Source organism: Equus quagga, chromosome 11, assembly GCF_021613505.1.
Source record: "Equus quagga isolate Etosha38 chromosome 11, UCLA_HA_Equagga_1.0, whole genome shotgun sequence".
NCBI classification, from domain to species: Eukaryota; Metazoa; Chordata; class Mammalia; order Perissodactyla; family Equidae; genus Equus; species Equus quagga.
Genome location: NC_060277.1, coordinates 59,186,946 through 59,207,126, shown reverse-complemented (window position 1 = coordinate 59,207,126; position 20,181 = coordinate 59,186,946). Strand labels below are relative to the sequence as shown.

At 54.6% G+C, this 20,181-nt stretch overlaps 1 protein-coding gene across 2 annotated transcripts in view; it reads left to right on the top strand.

The window, feature by feature from the left end:
• The first annotated feature begins 6 nt into the window (after window positions 1–6).
• LRRC75A (leucine rich repeat containing 75A) overlaps window positions 7–20,181 on the top strand; it is a 45,516-nt gene continuing 25,341 nt past the window's right edge. For both annotated transcript variants that reach the window (XM_046675560.1, XM_046675559.1), the window contains exon 1: window positions 7–266. In XM_046675560.1, coding sequence (XP_046531516.1) covers window positions 15–266 — 252 coding nt within the window. In that variant the 5' untranslated portion in view covers window positions 7–14. The remainder of the gene's footprint in view (window positions 267–20,181) is intronic.

The window sequence follows — 20,181 nt, the reverse complement described above, 5'->3', positions numbered from 1 at the left end:
GCGGTGGCGGCGGCATGGGCACCCGGCAGACCAAGGGCAGCCTGGCGGAGAGAGCCAGCCCCGGCGCGGCGCCCGGCCCCCGCCGCGAACGGCCCGACTTCTGGGCGTCGCTGCTGCTGCGCGCCGGGGACAAGGCGGGGCGCGCGGGCGCCGGCGCGGGGCTGCCCCCCTACCACCGGCGCGTCGGCATGGTCCAGGAGCTGCTGCGGATGGTGCGCCAGGGCCGGCGGGAGGAGGCGGGGACGCTGCTGCAGCACCTGCGCCAGGTGAGCGCGGGGAGGGGGCGCGGGGGGCGCGCCGGACTGGGAGCGCCCCGCCCCTTCTCTCGGAGGCCCGGGAGCGCCGAGGGGCACCGCCCAGGGCCCCCTTTCGCCCGGATGCAGCCGGGTCTGGCAGCAGGTGCCTTGGCGCTCTGGCTGAATTGGAGGGCCTCAGGGCAGGGCGGAGGACGGCTAGCCGGGTGAGGCCCGGGTGAGAGAGACCTGTTGGAATAACGTCCCTGCTCTCTCCCCGGCAGGCAGAGAAGGAGGCTGGTCCCAGGGGTGGTTGGTGGGAGGAGATGGAGGGAGGGATGCTTGGCCTGGGCCAGGGTTCTTTTCTTCCTCTTTACCCGCTGATAGTCACCCCTGCCAAGGGTCCTCAAGGAATGCGCAGTTGTCAGCCGAACCCAGCTTCCCCAGGGGGAGTCCAAGGACGCAGCCCTACGGCTAGTAAGATGCCAGTCCCTAGGTCTTTTGCCCCCCTGGGAGGCATCCTGGATTGCGGTTCTGGTGGGAGACAGTGCTTCATCTCCCCTGACTAACTTTGACAGGTGCTCAGCCATGAGCCCCTGGTGAACAGTGGAGAGAGGGAGAGGGGAGCTGGATGTGGTTTCCTGTGTGACTGCCCAGCTGGCAGGAACTTCAGGAGGCTGCCAGCACTCTGCCCTCGGCCTGTCCTGTCCCTGTCCCACTGGTTAGGGACTGACTTTGCAGATCTGGCTGGTCCCCTCTGCTTTAGGGCTGCCCTGGGGCTGGTGCTGTCATCCACCTCTCCGACTTGTTTTCCTTCCTCACTGTCTTTTAAGGGAGGGGGTGGCCTGTTCCGTGTATTTTGTTGACTGGGAGAGAGGCAGGAAGGCAAAAGCTGCCTTGCTGCATTACCACACAGGTTGTCTTGGTCCAGCTTTGGAGGTTGCCAAGGGCAGGCCCCATATTCTTGTTAGATTGACCCCATTAGTGATGGAGTCGCCTGTGGATGGGGGAGGGGGAATCTCAGGTGGCCTGTCTGAAGTTTTTGCATCACTGATGAAAGAGGCTGTGGGAGCACCTTCCTGGGAGGAACTTCCAAAATCTAATCCGACGCACATCCCTCCTGGATTCTGCAGCAACCCCTCCCCCCTTTATATCTGGTGTGCTATTACTCTGGAGCGTGTGTTCCCAAGGTGTGTGCTGCCCAGGGAGACGGAAGCAGACGCTTGAGGACTTGGGAAGCCGTGGGGCTTCTGCTTGCCTTGGCTTTTCCAAACAACATCCAGAAGGATGCCTGAGATGCCACTGGATGCCCAGGTGGCTTCTCTGACTTGAATCTTCAAAGAAAGGTGACATTACGCACCACCCAACTTTAGCAGTATATATTTGTCTTTCAAAAGTTGGAATCCAGTGTATGGCCTCTGTGGAAACTCTTTTGCTTTCAAACAGAATAATGGATTTTCCAGATCATCATATCCCCTTTGCACACCAGACAGTAAGAAGGTTTCACTGCTGACGTGCTGTTCCCCCAGCACTGGGGTAGGTGCTTCGGGGGATGTGGAAGAGTCGAGGGGGCTGAAAGGTGGGGGTCAAGACAAGCCCTCCTTGGAGGGTAAAAGAACAAAGTGAAACCAGAATTCTTATGGGTCGGTTGGGTGGGGCCTGCAGGAGGAGCTAGACACTTTGGGCTCCTCAGTCCCTCTGGGGACGAGTGTGATTCACATCCCAGGGAAGCTGAATTTCTCCCTGGTTTTTGGAGAGTAGATAAGCCCCTAAGGCCCCTGAGACAGGGAGCATTTCCTGAGAAATGTTGGTCTTGTTGATGTCCTGACTCCCTTCTTAGTAGCAAGACTGGAAGGGCTGATGGGGGCAGGAGGGGTAATCAGACTTTCCCCTTCTCTGTGAAAGCAGCAGAATAGCTTGTCTTCCAGTTTCATGGCGTTTGTCAGGCTCCGTCGATCTCTGGCTGGTGGGTGAGGTCTGTGGGCCTCTCCAGAGCCAGCAATGGGCCTGCCCAAGGGGCTTAGAGAGCTGCCCTGTGTTGCCCGGAACGTGCAGATCAGGGCCCCTGCAGGAGATTGTCATGGGCCCTTGGGCAGTGTGGGAGGAGAGCACGGGGTATCCCAAGTGTCCATGAGAAACAGGCAGTGTTCTAGGACCCTGAGGCTTCAGAGGACTGTTGAACTGGATCTGTGCTGTGCACTGAAGTGTCTCCTTCTCCCAAATTGTGTTTTCCTTTCTAGTTTCCTTCTCTAGTCTGGAGGTGGTGATGTTCAGAAAGGGAATGAGCAGTCACTGAGAGACAGGAAAACACCCAGGGCCTCACCAGGGGTCAGACAGGGAAGCCTCTCCTTCAGAAACACAGTAGGCAAAGAAAGGGGTGTATGCAGAGCCCAGGTGCTCAGTCCTGCTGGGAGGTTATCTGGGACCCATGGTGTGGGCGTCGATGAACAGGAACAGACTGAGAGTAATAGCAGCTAGGAGAGTAACAGACACGCCCATTTGCATGTCAGTTTCTCCTGTGTCTGATAATGTATGTTTGGCTGCCAGATTTGTATGTGTCCAGAGCCCTGGTTTGGAGGGGACTTGAGATACTCAGTCCCTGTGGTTCTTAACCTCTGTGAGTCCTTGAGCTTTTTATGGTCCTGAAAGAACCCTGGACACTATTCGCAGACAAATGCACCAACATACACAATCTTGCAAGAATTTCAGAGGGTTCACAGACCCCAAGATGAGAATATGCTCCAGTGTGGTGCCGTGCCTCCCCCCTGCTGTGTGACTTGCTACGGGCTCGGGATATGGAAACAGGGACTCCGGGACCACGTATTTAATTCATGGTGGCTGCTGGTGCCACTTCTTCTGAATGCCCTTCTTTCTCATCTAAGATTTGGGGGGTGGTTTCCCTGATTGGAGCATCTCCAGCCTGTCTGTGCTTGTCACTTGCTGGGGAAGTATCAGGAGGCCTCCTGTTGTGAATGATCCTGAGCTGCAGCCAGAGGGGCAGGCAGGATGCCAGGAAGCTGCCTTAAAGGAGCAGAGAGCAGTCCCCTTCCTTTTAGGAGTAGTGTGCAATCATGAGAAGAGCCTGGGCCAACAGTCAGCTCTGACGGCCTGCCTTCTGGTCCTCAGTCTGCTTTGACCTTGGACCCAGCAGATAACCTCTCCAAGTTGTGTTTCCTCATTTCCCAAAGGGTATCTGGGGTACCGAGCAGAGCAAAGGCTACAAAGTGTGTGAAATTGCAGTTGACTCTGCAATCAAGACACTTTCTCATGGCGGTGATGATAAGAAACAGGAGAAGCTGCCCTACTTTGCGTCTGGCCAGGCTATGGGCAGGGGTACCAAGAGGTATCCTTTCCCAGGCTGGGCCCAGGATTTGGGGATTCTGTCTACCTGGCCAGGGCTCAGTCTGCATCAAAAGCTGACTACAAGTTCAGAAGCAGTCTGGGGCGGTGCTCATGGGAATATAAGAAGCCAGCTGTGGAGAGAAGAGGCCTCCTCTCCCCTTCCCTGGACCCCATTCCTGCAGGCCTCACCCTTGCCCAGATGTCTCTCCCTAAGTCCTGGGGTCAGGTTTGCCATCTTTAAGAAGCCCTGGGGAAGAAGTAACCTTTAGCCATGGAGAGAGAGCGAATGCTGGGCTGTATGGAAGGTGAGGCGTCATCTCCTCCGCCCAGCAGTTTCTCTGAGTCCCCCAAACCCCAGACTGGGTAGTTGGCCAGCTTCATGGAACACTGGAATAAGGGACCAGTTTTCCTGGGATATACCAGGCTGAAGCTGCCCGCCTCCCTGCTTTCCCATAAGGAAGGTCTGATCAGGTTGGTTTACTGCCACTCAGTATGGTGCAGCCCTGTTGGCCAGAGCTGTTCAGTGTTAGCCTGCCCAGCCCTACCCAGTGGTGTGGCTTGCGCATGGACTTCTGGTTCAGTCTGCTGCGGCCAGGGTGGCAGGGCTGGCTTTATTCTATACCTGGGAGCAGAAGCCACATCAGCTAATGCAAAAAAGAACCCTCCAGGACCTAGGACGACTTGCTTTCCAAGCGGGGCAAGATAATGGACAAGCACTTGGAGGGTCCCTGGGGACCTGGAGACTGGACAAGTCTTTCCTACCTGGAGACAGAAGGATGAGCAGAATGACCTTTGAAGGTCGCCTTTTTCCTCCAACAACCCGTCTAAGAAAATCTCTTCAGGCGAGCAGGTTGGAAGGCCACCAGACACTGAGCAAGAATTTCCGCCACCCTTGGCCCTGATCTCGTTCCCCCTCCACCTGGAGTGCCTTTCCTTATTTCCACGGAATGCTCCTTACCTTTCCAAGGCCACCCTCCTGGCCACGTCAGCCCATGGCTCTGAGATCCAGCTGCCTGTTAGGGCCCGTACACTGGGCGATATTTAATCACCTGTACACAGTTTTTCCTGTGATGTCCATTTCATTTGTCAGACCAAGTCACATGCTTCCTTAAGGTGGAGACCCCACCACTACTGTTGTCCCTGGCACGATGTTGAACACTCGCAGGCCTGCAACAATCCTTAGTAAGTCGGTGTGCTGTGAAGAGTTGCATCTGCCCCCGCGGCCACAGTGTGTCCTCAGAAGCACTTGAGTCCCCGGCTGCAGCTGTGCATCTGGGGGCTTATTTACCAGGCTTGCTAGGACGCTCGTGAGATCTGGTGAGTTTGCTTTCAGCGTGGTTGGATTCCTGGGAACGATTGTCCCTGGGGCTTGGCTGTTCCTGGCAGCCTGCCAGGTGGTGGTGTTCTTGGAGAGAGGAGTGGCATGGTGCCCGGCCTCTGTGGGCATCGGGGGATCCCATCCGGCAGGTGCAGTCTGGGGCCTCTGCTGAAGCAGCGGGAAGGGAGCGGAGCCTGACAGGAGAGCCTGGTCTCCACATTGCTGATCTGCTGCTTGTGCTGAATCATGTTTGTTCCAGCCACAAAGAGAAACCTTCCTTTTTAAAATCCACCGCTCTCTGACTGGGCTGCATGCAGGTGTTTCCAGTGATGAAGATGCAGAAGGAATCTCATGCCAGGGCCTGCTTCACTGGTTTCCAGGGTCAGGGACACGGCAGCATCTGTATGGCCAGGCGTGATGGCAGGGCATGGGGCTGGGCTGGCTATCCTGACTTCAGGTCTGTTGAGGTAGAGTCCTTCTTTTTGGGACAAATACCCACCTCCTCGGAGATGACCAGAAGCTGCTTTGCTCTCTATCTTCAGCTCCTACTATACCCTGGGCTCCACCAGTGGACCCCCACCTTGGTGTAACCCCCCTTGGTGCACTGGTGCACCCCTCTCTCCACTTCCCCCAGTGTCATTTCAATTCCATGTGTGCTTTTCTTGGGCAGAGGCCCTAGATCCTATACTGGGCACAGTGGGTTTTCAAGAAATCCTTATGCTGAATTTTAAACCTCCCCTCGGGCACACTTCCTCCTGGCCACCGCCCCAGGTGTCTCTTTCAGAAGCCAGCAGAGTCTGGCTCTGCTTCTCAGTCCAGCAGAGGAGCAGGTCACCCTTCCAGTAACCCTCAGAGTCAGTGCCATCACTTTCCCCATTCTCGGGGCTCTGGTGGCTGCTCTCTGCACCCCCAACACCTCCAGCAGGTGAGAGCCACCTTTGCAGAAGGGTTGTCCAGGTGATCAGGGTCTTTGTCTGCCTTCCCCAGTGTGATGCCCAGGGAGTGGCGTCAATATCTGAGAAGATCGCCTCCCCATAGTGGAGGTCTCGGCCAACCATCTGCCCCCCTACCAAGAGCCGCACTGTGGGTGACCTATAAGAAAAATGACACTCCTCCTCTGTGCTCCATCTCCTGGCCCCTGCTGGCTGTATCATATCCTTTCTCATTAGGAGAAACTGGAGGGGTGGGAGAGGGGCCCAGTTGTCTAAAACGGCAGACTCAGTGGCTGTATCTTGGGTGTGCTGTCACTTACAGAGTTGGTTGTTCTCATGATAACAGTGACCTTGACACTCGGAGCAGGGGTGGGGACCCAGCTCTCCTCCCCATCCCCACCCACCCCACCCACTGGCCCTGAGCAGTGCCCACGTGGCTCTCCGGGAGCATTTCCCAGCTTTTTTTTTTTTTTTTTTAACTTTTATTAGCTCAAACTCCTGGCTGCTGCAGCCATATGGAGTTCTGCCGACGGCTGCTGCTCAAAGGGATGTGGCATTTTGATGTTTCTAACTTTATCTTAACCAGGATAGACGCAGGAGTCCCGCTGAGGGTGGAGAGTGTCAGAGTGCGTCTGCCTGCAGAGGTGCCTCACTTTGGGCCTGAGGCCCGTGCCCGCCTCTAGAGCTATCCCTACCCCGCTCTATCCTCCATGTCCTTGCCTGTCTTTCTGCCCCTCTGCCTTCTGCTTTCTGCAGCTTCTCTTTGGGTCTGTGTGTTTCTCTCTGTGTCTCTCCCTTCCCTGGGTGAGAAGCAGACTTGTTGTCTCTTGTTACTCTGCCCAACCTTGGTCAGCTTCCCTCTGGACCCCCACCCCACCCCAAGCCTTCATGGCAGGAAGAAGGGGCTCTGGGACCCATGGGAACTGGAAGCAGTTGGTGGTGGTGGAGAGGAGGTGCCGGCTGCTTTTAGCTGTCTGCTGGCGGCCCGGCACCCTGGGTGGGAGGGCCAGCATTGGAGACACCCCTTGCGTCTGTACATTGCTTTCTGCTCCATAAAGCATTTTCCATGTTTATTTTTCTCCTTAAATAGTCTTGTTAGGTCGGCAGGATGTTGCTTAAAGTAAAAAATGGCGGGGTTTTAAAAACATTTATAACAGCAGCGTATAATCATTATAGGAAAACGAGAAAATACAGAGGAGCCAAAATAAGACAGTAGGAATTAATTCATGTGTTTCACCATCTAGGGCCTGTTCTTCTAGGCACTGGGGAGGCACCAGGCAACCAAACAGGGAAAACAGTAGTAATAATTGTCCCCTACCACACAGAGGGATTGCGAGCATCCGAGAGGCCAGCGCCGTGCGAGCGCTCGGCATGGCCCAGGGTAAGAGCTCTGCCGTGGCGGTGGCTGCCTTCGCTGTGAACCGGGAGGCCTCGGTTCTGGTTCCAGCTCAGACCCCAACCTGCCCCCGTCCCTTCTCCAGCTTCAGTTTCCCCATCTGCAAAATTCAGGAGTGTGTGGTTGAGATGAGCACTGAGGTTCTCTGTCACCACTCAGGTTCCACCAGGCTCCTGTGGCTTCAGAAAGACACATTCTTTCCTGCGGTGGTCACTTATTCCAGGCCCTGAGCTGGATTCACGTTCGTGCCCTGAAGTCACTCCTCTGTCCCCTGTCGGGGCACAGGGAGAGGGGCTTCCAGTGTGATGCAGACCCCAAGGCCCTGGGGCTGGTCCACACTCAGCCTGCACACTGGCTCTCCAGGCTGCGGAGGCCAGCCTGCCGTGCTGACAGCGGTCCTAGCTGACCCCCCTGGTGGGACAGAGGAGGGTGGAAGGCCAAGTCGCACAGCTCTGGGGCAGAAGCCAGAGTGAGGAGCTTGCAGACTTTCTCGTCACTCCAGGCCGCAGCACATGAGCAAGGCCAGTGCTGACAGACCCTGTGTTGTCTTGGGAGCCGTGGGCCCTTCACCCAGGGTGTCAGGGAGGAGAACAAGGCCTGTCTCCAGCCTCGGGCGGGCCCTCCTGGGTCCCACTGCCCGTCGGCCTCATCGCAGGCTCTCTCTCCTCCCCCTCCACCCTGTGGAGGCTGCCTGGCCCCTCTCACATCTGCCTCTCCCCCCTCCCTCTCCCGAGGCCCACCCTGCTTTGTGCCTCTCCTGCCCATGGAGACCCAGGCCTCCCAGCTCAGGCAGGGCGTCAGGGGTCTTTGTCCTCAAGGCAAAGACCTGCCCTGTGCCTTCTGCTACCTGGCCATGCTAGTGCTTGGTTCTTTCATTCACAGACACTGATGGGCACCCACAGGTGGATGGCGCGGGTTGGAAAAACTGGGAAAAGTAGAGCCTGCCACCATGTCCATCACTAGAAGGTGTCAGAGGGGCAGCCGGTGCTGTAGATGGGTGGTGAGTGATTATAGAGCCAGACAGAGCCAGTCAGATTCTGGCTCTGCCATTGACTCTGGCCACGGATACAGAGTAGCCAGGCTGGGCAGAGAGCCAGAGGAGTGACAGTAGGAGACAACAGTGGGGGGCCATTCACAGGTGCAAGGCACACAGCACACATGCTGGCTGCTATGCGAACTGCTCCTCTCCCACGGGGCTCCCAGGTAGACACAGGTGCTGAGCCTGGGAGCTGCAGGGAGCCAACCCTTCCCACTTCCCAGCTGGGGTTTTGCCTCACTTGCCCTGAGTGGCCCCTACCAGCAGCCCAGGTGCCCAGGCCTGCCCCTCTGCTGTCCATACCAGTTGCCTGCCCTCAGCCCAGGGTTCCCCTGGAGCACACCAGTGCCCTGCAGGGAGTGTCAGCTCTCTCTGTGCCCCCTCCAGGCACTCTGCCCCCACCTCACAGCTGCTCTCCCCGTGGAGCTACCACCCACAGCTGCAGGCTGCCCAAGGAGGCTTGCGGGACACCCCTCTCCCACTGAGGGCCACCAGGCAAGGGGTAGGACCCCAAGGGGAGACCGGAAGCCCTGCCCACTCAAGCACACCACCCACCTGCAGGGAGCCCAGATTGTGGCCTGGGAAGGCAGCAGCCTACGACCCCCAGCCCCTGCTGCCCTTACTTCTGAGCATGCAGTCGCTGCCACCGGGTGCTCTGGCCTCAGCCCGACAAAGAGCGGCAGGATTCCCTCCCATGGTGCTGGGGCCATGAGAGCCCACCGCCCCAGACCTGGACCTGTCTGGCCCAGCACACCTGGCAGCCCCTTGCCACCTCATACCCCTCTCCATTGCCTGGCCCTCCCCCTCAGCACCCGCCTCTGCATTGCCTGAGACCTGGCCCACGGAGCCACGGCTGCATATCGTGGAGAGAGCTGTGTGTAGACCATGGCCAGGGTTGGGGAGGAGGGGACAGGAGCTGCAGGTGCCGCTGAGGAGGGAGGGCTCTGGTCAGCTGGGGGGCTGTTCAGGCTCCTGTGGTCCCAGAGGAATCCCAGTGGGAAACAAAACCTATCTTTCTGATTTTCACTCTTGGTAAGTGGTCAGACTAGAATTGCTCGCCCCGCTGCCCCAGGGGCCTGTCCCCGTGGCTCCAGTGCAGGACGGGGACAGGCATTTCTCCCTTCCACTGCTGAATGCCAGGCTACTTCACCCAACCCGACCTACCCTGACAGGGACAACACAACTGACAGTGCCTGACTCTGGCCCACCCGCCCTCAGACGCCTGCTTGGGCCGGCCATCCCTGGGGGTGTCCTCCTTTCTTGCACCTGCTGGGCCCGGGTACTGAGTAAGCTCCGGTCTCCTGCAGTAAGCCCAGCACGACTGAGGTGTTTGCCAAGACTGGTGTATAATCTCTTAGTTAGGGCTCTCATGCCCTTCTTGTGGGAGGTCACTTCCTCACCAGGCATGTGAGCCAGCAAGAGAGAGCAAGGGCTACTGAGGAGGAAGCATAGGGGGGCGGGGGGGAACTCTGGGCCCACCTGTGCCAGCTGCTGACCTAGGCTTCAGGCCTTTTTTTTTTTTAAGGAAGATTAGCCCTGAGCTAACATCTGCTGCCAATCCCCCTCTCTTTGCTGAGGAAGACTGGCCCTGAGCTAACATCTGTGCCCATCTTCCTCTACTTTCTATGTGGGATGCCTACCACAGCATGGCGTGCCAAGTGGTGCCATGTCCACACCTGGGATCTGAACCAGCAAACTCCAGGCCACCGAAGTAAAATGTGCGAACTTAACCACTGTGCCCCTGGGCCGGCCCTTGCCTCAGGCTTTTTAATGGGCTGCCTGACCATATGGCATATTGTGGTCTCACTGGCCCACTCCTGGCAGTGGTCCTGGGTCCCAGTCACCAGAGGACAGGCAGGGCTGGGGGTTAAGTGTCCTTAGAGGCCCAAGGGGGCTGGAGCTGCCCCTTCTGCCTCCCAGAGGAGCTGGAGGGAGGGGAAGGGGCTCACATGCTTCCCTCTGGTGAGAAAGCCTGCATCAGAGCTGAGTTCCCCGGATGTGCAGAGGGGCCCAGGGAGGTGCCGTGGTCTGTACAGGTCACACAGGACTGGCACCAGGTCCCCGTCTCCTGAAGCCCTATCCTACCCAGTGATCCCCAGAGAAGCACTGGAAGTGAGGCCTCGATCTGTCCCAGTGAATAACTCGGTGTTTTCTCAGCTTCCTCAGGTTGGGGCAGGTGGCTCGGGTCCCATCCTTAGGGACATGATGGAGGGAGGGCTCTGGGAGTCCACACATGGCAGGGAACTCTGGCTGCCCCTTCCCTGTTGTATGAACTGGCAGGAGCGGGAGGTTGCACAGGCCAGACCTCAGGAGAGGGCAAGAGTGCGGAGCATTGTTCCCCTGAGCACGTTCTCTAAGTGGCACCTTCTCAACAGTTTGTATTTTAAAGTAGGATGTTGAGACAGCAGTAGCTAAGATGAACTAAGGTTGGAGGAAGCAGAGAGCAGGACCGTGACCTGAAGAGAAGGTGGCCCCAGTAAGGTGCTTGTTTCGTGAGCTCACTGACCTCAGATCAGAGCCTGGCCGTGCCTCTGCTCCTGGCAGCCTAGGGAAGCCAAGGACTTTGGAGGTGGAGGCCATTCAGTGAGTGAGTCCAGGTGACCCAAGGATGACTTATCACCTCAGTTTCCTTCAGTGAGATGCAGGGTAGCTCCAACCCCATACAGTGCCTTTGTGAGAAGTAGAAGACGATGGCTGTCTGGTTGGCAGGGCCAGAGTCAAGGCTTGGTGAGTTCAGCCTTACCCAGACACCCTGTGCAGTACACATCCTACACAGCTGTACTTGGCAGTCTTGGTGAAAGTGCACCAAAGATCAGAGTCTTTATAGCTGAGGCCAGTCAGGAGCTTCATGACTTCTCCCACCCATCTCCTTGGGAATGGCCTTCCAAGATCACCTAAGGCAGGGAACAGTGAAATGTCAGCCAGGACATGATTTCTGCCTCTGAGCCAGATGCTTGCCCTCTTCCTCCTGAATCAGGGAGCTAAAGCAGTGGGGCATCTTCTTCTAGAAGGTTCTGTCTCAATACTCCTGCCTCTCAAAGGGTGTCAGATGGAATTGAAGACGTCCTGAGTGAGTCTGGAGTCAAGCCCAGTCGGGAGCACCAGGGCACAGCAGGGGCATCATGGTGTCCTTCCTTGCTGGGATCCCATGGGCTCTGGACCCCCAGGGATCCAGGAATTCCCCTCCAGCTTCCTAGACTGTTTACATTCCTGCCTTTACCAGTTCTGGGGAAAATAAGATCTAAATGCTTCCCACCCCCTGTAAATAACCTCCACGTCTCCAGACTAAATAATTCCATTCGATTTAATTTTCCTAGGATGTGCTGGTCTTCTGAACTTTTATTGTTATTCTCAAGTGCAGACCTGTGTTTTCACTTTTTTCTGGAGTTGTGGAATAGTGGGGTAAAAGCACTTTTAGGCATGATCTTGCCTGTGGGGTTTCCAGATGGCTCTCGCCCGGAGACCACCAGGAGCACGGAGGGGGCCGGTTCTTGCATATGGCAACTCCGACACAGTGGGTTCCAAGAATCCTCTCTCTCCAGAGATCGCCTGCTGGCTGAGAATCGGCCCAGTCAAGCAGGGCGAGAATAATAGAAATGTTTTTAGTATGATACGTCTCAGAGAGGCTGGTCCACGAGCCAAGACCCAGCAGAAGGCACTCTGAGAGAAATGGGGGCACGAGGGAGCTGGAGGGGTCAGGCCTGAAGAGGAGAGGGGGTATTGGGATGGAATTAGCAGAACTGTTTTAGAAAACTGCCAAGGGCTGGTCAGGAAACCCAAAGGAGCAAGGGCAGCCGGTTGGGAATGTGAGAGCAGGTGTGGACAAAGCGCCCCCCGCGTGTTCCCCCTGGGCTGTGCTCTTGAGTGAAGAGGCCCACGGAGGGAAATCCTGGAGGCAGAATCCAGAGATGCTGGGATGGAAAGCCCTGGACCTTCACTGGGCCTTTGGCTGCCCTTTCACCTCTCCCACCCCCACCTCCAACCTCTCCCTCCCAGGGTCCCCCAAAGCTGTGGACAAACTCAGTGACCTCCCAGAAACCAGGCAACGCCCGCCCCGTCCCCAAGGACCCTGGCCTCACCTCTTCCTTTGCAGCCTTTAAGTCTCACTGGTTCCTTCTTGTTCTGCTGGTTGTGACCCATTCCTTCTGTCTCTGGGGAGAGTGAGGCCCTGAGGAGGAGCAGGGCCTTGAGATGGGGAAAATTCCACCTGGTTGGGGTGCCTGCTGGGAAGTCCTCGGAGAGGGCATCTGTGGCTCCTTTCCTGCGCGAGCTCCTGCTCTCTGCACTGCCCGGAGGATGACATGCAGCTCCATAGTAACAGGCCGTCCGGCTCGCTGATTCTGATTTGAAAGGTCCTGGGGAAATCAGCTGAGCATGGAGGCGCAGGCAAGGCCTTGCCCACGACCGCAGATCCTGGGGGATCTCCTCCTCCTCCTCCCTCTGCACCGCTGCCTTCCTGGAGTTAGAAGTGGCTTGATTCAAGCTGGCTTCCTTGTCCAGTGTGACTCATCTCTGCTCGCCCAGAGTCTTGGAGGCTCTCCTGGGCCTTGCCTCTGACCTAGAGATAGAAAGTGGTGAAGACCCTCTGTGTGGTGAGGCTTAATTTTGTGTGTCAACTTGGCTAGACCATAGTAGCCAGTTTTTTGTCAACATGAGTCTAGATGTCACTGTAAGGTATTTTTTAGATGAGATTAACATTTAAATCAATGGACTTTGAGTAGAGCCAATGACCCTCCATAATGTGGGTGGGTCTCATCCAATCAGTTGAAGACCTTGAGAGAAAAAATTGGAAGGAGTTCTGCCAGCCTGCCCTACGGATTTCAGACTTGCCAGATCCCACAGTCCTGTGAGCCGATTCCTTAAATCTCTTTCTTCCCCTCCCACCCCCTGCCAAACCCTATCGGCTCTGTTTCTCTGGAGAACCCTGACTAATACACTTGTCCTCCAAGGGCTGGTGGCTGGGAGAGACAGTTAGAAACTTCTGGGGTCCTCCTGTTCCTGCCACTGGCTCACTGTGTGACACAACCCCCCAGTCGTCAGCTTCTCCATCTGAGAAATGGGCTGCTGCCGTGAAGTCTGTCCTCCTTGGAAAGCAGGTTTCTGGGGAGCTGGAAGGAACCTTTCAGTCGCGCCTCCAGCTTTGTAATACCTGCCGCTCCTTTGACAACAGACCAAACCTTCCATTTAAAATGGACAAAATTTACCACAAAGAGGGACAAAGAGGCTTAAATGCCTTCTCCAGAAGGCATAAACGACTGATTCAGATCATTTCCCAAGCAAAGATCAAGAGGGTGCTGGGATCGATGACAAAGTGCTGAGAATTTGTGGAATGTAGGAGCCGGTGGACCTCAGGGACCCTCTGACCCCAGATTTCTGTGGAATCCCAGTCCCACAAGATGCTATGGAAGGGGGTGTGGGGAGGAGCTTGGAAAATAAGTTTGGGAAATAGTGCAGATGCCACCACACTTTCAGAGATAAAGCACAGTAGCTAAAACGTCCAACAGGAGAAAGGAAATGGTTGTTGAATTCTTTGTGTTCCAAACCTCTGTGGTCCAAGGCCATCTTCTGCTGACCTCTTTTGCTTTCCGCCCACTCTTCAGGAAGAATGAACTGGTGCAATCCTCTTGTAGCTGGGGCGTGCAGGGGTGGCTTGCCCGGGCCACACAGTGACTCAGGGTCTAACCCAGCACTGGGACCTGGGGAGTCTCCTGGCCCCACCCTGAGCAGAGTCTGGATGGAGCTGTCACCACGGGGAGCAGACCAAACCCTCCTCAGGCCTGCTACGCCTCCCAGCTGACTTTATATTTTTTTAAAAAGAAAGCATCCTTCTGGTATTTATTTGTTGCTACTGCTGTTTCTTGGATTTTAATTAAATTTACACTTGGCAACGGCCAGGCATCTGTTTCCAGAGGCCTGTTTCATGCAGAGGGTGTCATTTTTAAAGACTTCAAAGTTAAAAGACAAACAACACGCAGCCATGAAGCCCCTTGTCGAGCAAAGCCACCAGCCAGCCTGCTGCATCCTGGAGGGGAAGGCAGGCCACTTGTCACGATTAAGGAGTGCCAGCCTGCTGGGATGCCTCACTTCAAAACCCTGCAGGGGCTGGGTGGCCTTGGAGGAGAAGGAGAGTCACAAGCCGCCCCTGTGGGGACAGCAGCCCTGAGGCCACTCCTTGCCTCTTGCTCCTTGCCCCGTAGCCAGGTGGCCGAGTTGGGCAGGGGGCAGTGGGTGGCCAGTGACTTCTATCAGCAGTTTCTTTTTTTTTTTTTTTTAAAGATTTTTATTTTTTCCTTTTTCTCCCCAAAGCCCCCGGTACATAGTTGTATATTCTTCATTGTGGGTTCTTCTAGTTGTGGTATGTGGGACGCTGCCTCAGCGTGGTTTGATGAGCAGTGCCATGTCCGCGCCCAGGATTCGAACCAACGAAACACTGGGCCGCCTGCAGCGGAGTGCGCGAACTTAACCACTCAGCCATGGGGCCAGCCCCTATCAGCAGTTTCTTGACTCTGACCTCTGCAGAGTGGCCCTGACCAGTAGTGTCAGGCTGGTGTCAAGTTAGCCCAGTACTCCTGGGCGTCCCCTTGGGTGCCAGCTCCAGGCCTGTGGGGGTGGTGGACGCCGAGCCAGCCTGCCCTCAAGAGGCAATGTCCAAGGCTGCAACCAGGGGCCGAGCAGTCACCCTGGACACCGGCAGGGGGTCTAGGAGGCCTCACCGTCACACAGGGCTCCAGTGCTGTGGGGTGTTTCTTTTAGGGAAAGGGCCATGTGGTGGTGACTTTTATGACTTGTGAGTTAGCTTTGCTGTTGGGTATTTTCCAGGTCTGAGCTGTGTGCCTCTGGCTCCTCACTTCAGTAGCCATCCTCCAGGGCGCCATGCCCCCATCACAGAGTAAGAGTTGCCCCTCCTGCACGTCATCTGCATAATTGTGTCCTTGGGAGGTTTTTGGTGTTCTTGGTGGCATGTCTGTACACACACACCACACATACACAGAGTACTTATGGCTACTTGGGTTTTCTCAGTTACTTTTCAATATATTCAAGTGGAAAATTTAAAGCCTAGTGTTTCCTAAGATTTTAAGTTTAACTTACAAATTTCATTATTCTGCTTATGAATCTAGTAGATTTAAACAATCACATTTAAGGATAGGGGTCTTATGACTTCATTAACTAAATTTCTTTAAATATCAGTGATTTTACAAACTTAACATATCTGGTTTTCTTACATTTATAAATACCCATCCTAAAAAACAAGACTTTCCCAAGTTCCTAAACAGTTCTTAAAATTTAACAAATTAAGCTATGAATAGGGTGAATTTTAAGTTCTCTTAAAATTTCAAAAACCGTCACAAACTCAGCCAAAAATCATAAGCCAATTTCAAACTGGACTTTGAAGGCTAATCTGTTGGGTACTCTGATAGACCTCAAACGTTACAGATATGTGTGAAATACCAGACTGATACATTCTTAAGTTTATCTGAGGTCGATTTACTTCAGTAACTCCTGGGTTAATTCAGCCCTTTCTGGGTTAAGGACACTTTGTCTCGAGGACTTTGTCTCGAGGAAGCAGTGCACCTCTTCAGAGCAAATGAGCCCGGGGCATGGTAGCTGGGGCCCAGGCGCCTTCCCCCCCCTCCAGTGGGTGGTCTCTCCCGCCCGCGGGCGAGTTACTCAAGTTACTCATTACTCACTGGAGTTACTTGTTCCCTCCCTCTCCAGTACTCAGTCTCCCCCACCCCCAAACTCCTCCTCCCCCGTCCAGGCGGCTTCATCGCTGGATTAGATTCTATTTATTGCTTGATTCCTTCAGAGTTCCCTCCCTGTTCTTCCTCTCCTCAGGGCCCCACCTCTTGCAGCTATTAGCAGCATCGTCTTAGATGGTGCACCCCCTCGACACCCTTGGCTCGGGGAGCTTGCATCCAAGGTCATGCTAATGATGAGAATCACAGGGAGCCAGAAGGAAGATTCCTTAGTGTCTACCTTCCTTCATGGTACAGAAATCCTGCCACGGCAGTGCGGAGTGATGAGTATCTCCCCGCTGCTTACATACTTCCAATGACTATGAGCTCACCACTTGTTTTTTTTATTGTAGTAAAATATACATAACATAAAATTTACCATTTTTAGAGGTACAGTTCAGTGGCATTAAGCACACTCACATTGTTGTGCACCCGTCACCACCATCCATCTACAGAACTCTTCATTTTCCCCACCTGAAACTCTGTCCCCATTAAACTCCCCCTCCCTCCAGCCCCTGGCAGCCACCCTTCTACTTTCCATCTCCATGAACTTGACTCCTCTGGGTACCTCATACCAGTGGAATCATACAGTCTTTATCCTTTTGTATCTGGCTTATTGCACTCAGCATAATGTCCTCAAGGTTCATCCGCATTGTTGCAGGTGTCACAATTCCCTTCACTACTTGTAAAATGACCTTTCTCATGATGAGTTGAGAACCATCTTAGGGCAGGTGGTCCTACAGGAAGCGTTTCTGATGAGGCCAGGCCCACCTCTGGAGCAGACAGCAGAGTGTGCTGGGGATACCTGCACCCAGAGGGGACTCAGGGCTGGCAGAGACAGCAAGCAGATTTCTAACGATAATGGTCCGTCGTTGCCCACAGCTGTGGCCCTGGCTGGGGTCCCCACCAGCCCAAGGAGGGGAAGGGTCCCTGCCCACACACCCTGAGCTTTTCTCCCTGGTGTATCCTCTGGGGAAAATGCCACCTCTGTTTTTACCTGGTATGTTAGTTTCAAGGGCTGCCATAACAGGTGACCACTGACTAGGAGGCTTGGACCCAGAGAAATTTCTTCTCTCTCGGGTCTGGAGGCCAGAAGTCTGAAATCAAGGTGCCGGCAGGGCCGTGCTCCCTCCAGAGGCTCTAGGGGGCATTGCATTCTTTGCCTCTTCCAGCTTCTGGTGGTTATGGCTGCCTCATTGCTCCAGTCTCTGCCTCCATCTTCATGTCGCTGTCTTCTCTGTGTGTCTCTTATTAGGACACCTATCGTTGGATTTAGGGCCCACCTGGATAATCAGGATGATCTCATCTTGAGATCCTTAAATTAATCACATCTGCAAAGACCCTTTTTCTAAAGGAGGTAATATTTACAGGTCCCGGGGACTAGGATGTGGACGTGTCTTGGGGGCCACCGTTTAGACAGTGCACCCCACACCTGCTTCTCACATCCGGCATGTGTATCTACACCAGGTGTTCCCTCTGTTCCCTGTGGCACTTTTAAGACTCTGCCCACCTTCCTCGTAGGCCGGTGTCTTCATTTAGCAAGCAGCTGCCTAGACTCTGCACCAGGCCCCTTCACTCTAAGATGTTCTGGCTTCTCTCCCTGGTGGCTTCCTTGGGCTGCATTTCCCTCATAGCACCTGACAGTGCCCTTCCCTCCCCTGGGAATCCCCTGGACAGCAAGCCGGAATGTCACGGGGGCGGGAACAGGAGTCCAGCCCCCCAGCTGAGGCCGGGAGTCCAGACTGTGTCCCCTCCCTCAGGAGGAGCCGCCTGTGGCGTTCTAGAGCCAGAGGAGAAGCAGCAGCCTGTTCCACTTGCTGCCTGCCCTCTGGACTATAATTAATTTCCTTCTGGTGGACTGTTTGATTGCAACCTCATTAAGTAGCTTTGCACATTCGGGCTCTGCTGGCTTCAATATTGAAGCTGTCTGCCTCTGCCGGTTAATACTCAGAGCTTGCCGCCTCCCTCCTTGCCTCGGCTCTGTTGCAGAAACTGTGGAGTCATGCCTGGAGGAGAGAGACAGGTACAAGCTAATTTCCCGCGGGGCCTTCCTTCTGGGAATGGGTTTAAAACCTCGAGTTTAAAAGAGAAGGGGGTGGCTGTGGTTTAAAATAGTGTGTGCCTGGCAGCCTCATGTGGCTTCCCCCAGCTTTCCCCTAAAATACCTAAGAAGACACACCAAAACAAAGATGAAAAACACTGAAAACAAAGACAGGTGGACAGTCTAGGGGGAACCTTCTCTCGCCTAAGACAGATGGAGCTGGTCCCCTGCCTCTCAGGAATCCGAGACCTGCCAAAGGAAGGGAGGATGCCCCTTTCTCCCTCAGTCTGAGGACTTCCCCAATTGGAAAGTCAAGCAACTGCCTTTTTCCCACACGTGATCATTTTGGGGTGGAAAGAGCCCTGCTTCCACCCTCTGCCCACTTCCTCCCACGTGCATTCATAGAAGGCAGCTCAGAAGCCACTGCCAGGAGTCCAGCAGGGCCGACGGCCTTCAACAGGGCCAGGAAGAGTCCTGGGATACAGACACTTTGTAGCTTTCCGTGGATTCCATTGTTGCGAGTATTGGAGACCCAGGCCATAGGGGTGGGTGAAGATGTCCCTTCCCAAGGTCAGAGTCTTGGCCCTGAGCCGGCCTTCAGCAAGCCAGAGCCCTAAGTGATGGACTCAGCTCTTACCCAGGGAGGCAGCCGTGGGACACGGTCAAGACTCCGGTCACCACTTCCAATGCGTGGGTGCCGTTTTCCACACCAACAAGCAATTGGCTGACACCAGCTCGGTATCCTACAGTTCAACTCAGTTCTGATGCTATCCACCTGAAGATGGCCTCAGATCTCACAGCTTAAGGGGCTCAGTTCCACGAGACTGCCCCCTCCTCCTTCAGACTCTTATCCCAAGTCCAGGTTGTCACCTGTGCTTCTGATTGACCAGCTATAGGTTGGAGGTTCCCACGACCCCTTCCTTGGGTTCGATTAATTTGCTAGAGTGGCTCACAGAACTCTGAGAAACATTTACTTGCTAGATTCCTGGTTTATTATAAAAGGACATAACTCAGGAACAGCCACACGGAAGAGAAGCAGAGGGCCAAGTGTGGGGAAGGGCTCGGAGCTCCATGCTCTCCGGGCGCGCCATTCTCTCCACATCTCCACGTGTGCACCAACCCGGAACCTCTCTGAACCCGTACTCTTGGGGTTTTTATGGAGGCTTTGTTTCATAAGTGTGATTGATTAAATCCTGGGCCATTGGTGATTGAACTCAACCCCCAACCCCCACCCCTCCCCGGAGGTCAGGGGGTGGGACTGAAAGTTGCAGCCCCCTAATAACATGGTTGATTCCCCTGGCAACCAGCTTGCATCCTTAGCTGACCCAGGGGCTTTCCAAAAGTCACCTCATTAACATAAGAAAAGACGCAGTTGTCGCTGTCATCACTTAGGAAATACCAAGGGCTTAGGAGCTTTTTCCCAGAAACAGGGACATAGACCAAATATATGCTTATTATTATAAATCATAATGTCACACTAGACAGATGATAGGTGTGGGTCTCACTAGATCACACCTCCTTCAAGGGTGAGCAAGTGGGGAAAAACCCTGGGCATAGGATAAGTACTACGGAAGCTGAACTCTGACCTCTGAAAATGATCTACTGCAGGTTCCGGAAGAAATGGACTTTGTGGAAAAAGAACAAAATGCCACAAAAAGAGGCCACACTGAGATGGGAAAAAAAACAACAGGGTGAGAAAGGGAGATTAATGAGGAAAGTAGGAATTGCAAGGATATGAAGCGCTAGCTGGTTCGGATTCCTTATTGGAAGCAGCGAATGTGGAGCTGACGCTGCAGAATGTGAGATCGGTGGCAGGAAGGTGGACTTGAGACCCTCTGCAAGGGGAGGAACGTGAAAAAGATAAATTCAGAGGACACTGAGAGCCACATGGGTTTCCTGATGAAGAGACAGGCTGTATAAAGGTCCGTGTTTGTAGATGAAAAGACCCCAACACTGAAGGTAAATTCAAAGGAAACATCCACACCTGGACACACTGTGACAAAAACTTTTAATAACCACGTGTGACAGGCAGAAAAGAAAAATGGCCAGATGCACATGCCTCTTTCTTCTGTCCGTCCTATCTCAGGAAGCTGTCTGTGTTTGCCTGCCTGGGTCTCGGGACCTTTTTTTTTTAATTGTTGTAAATG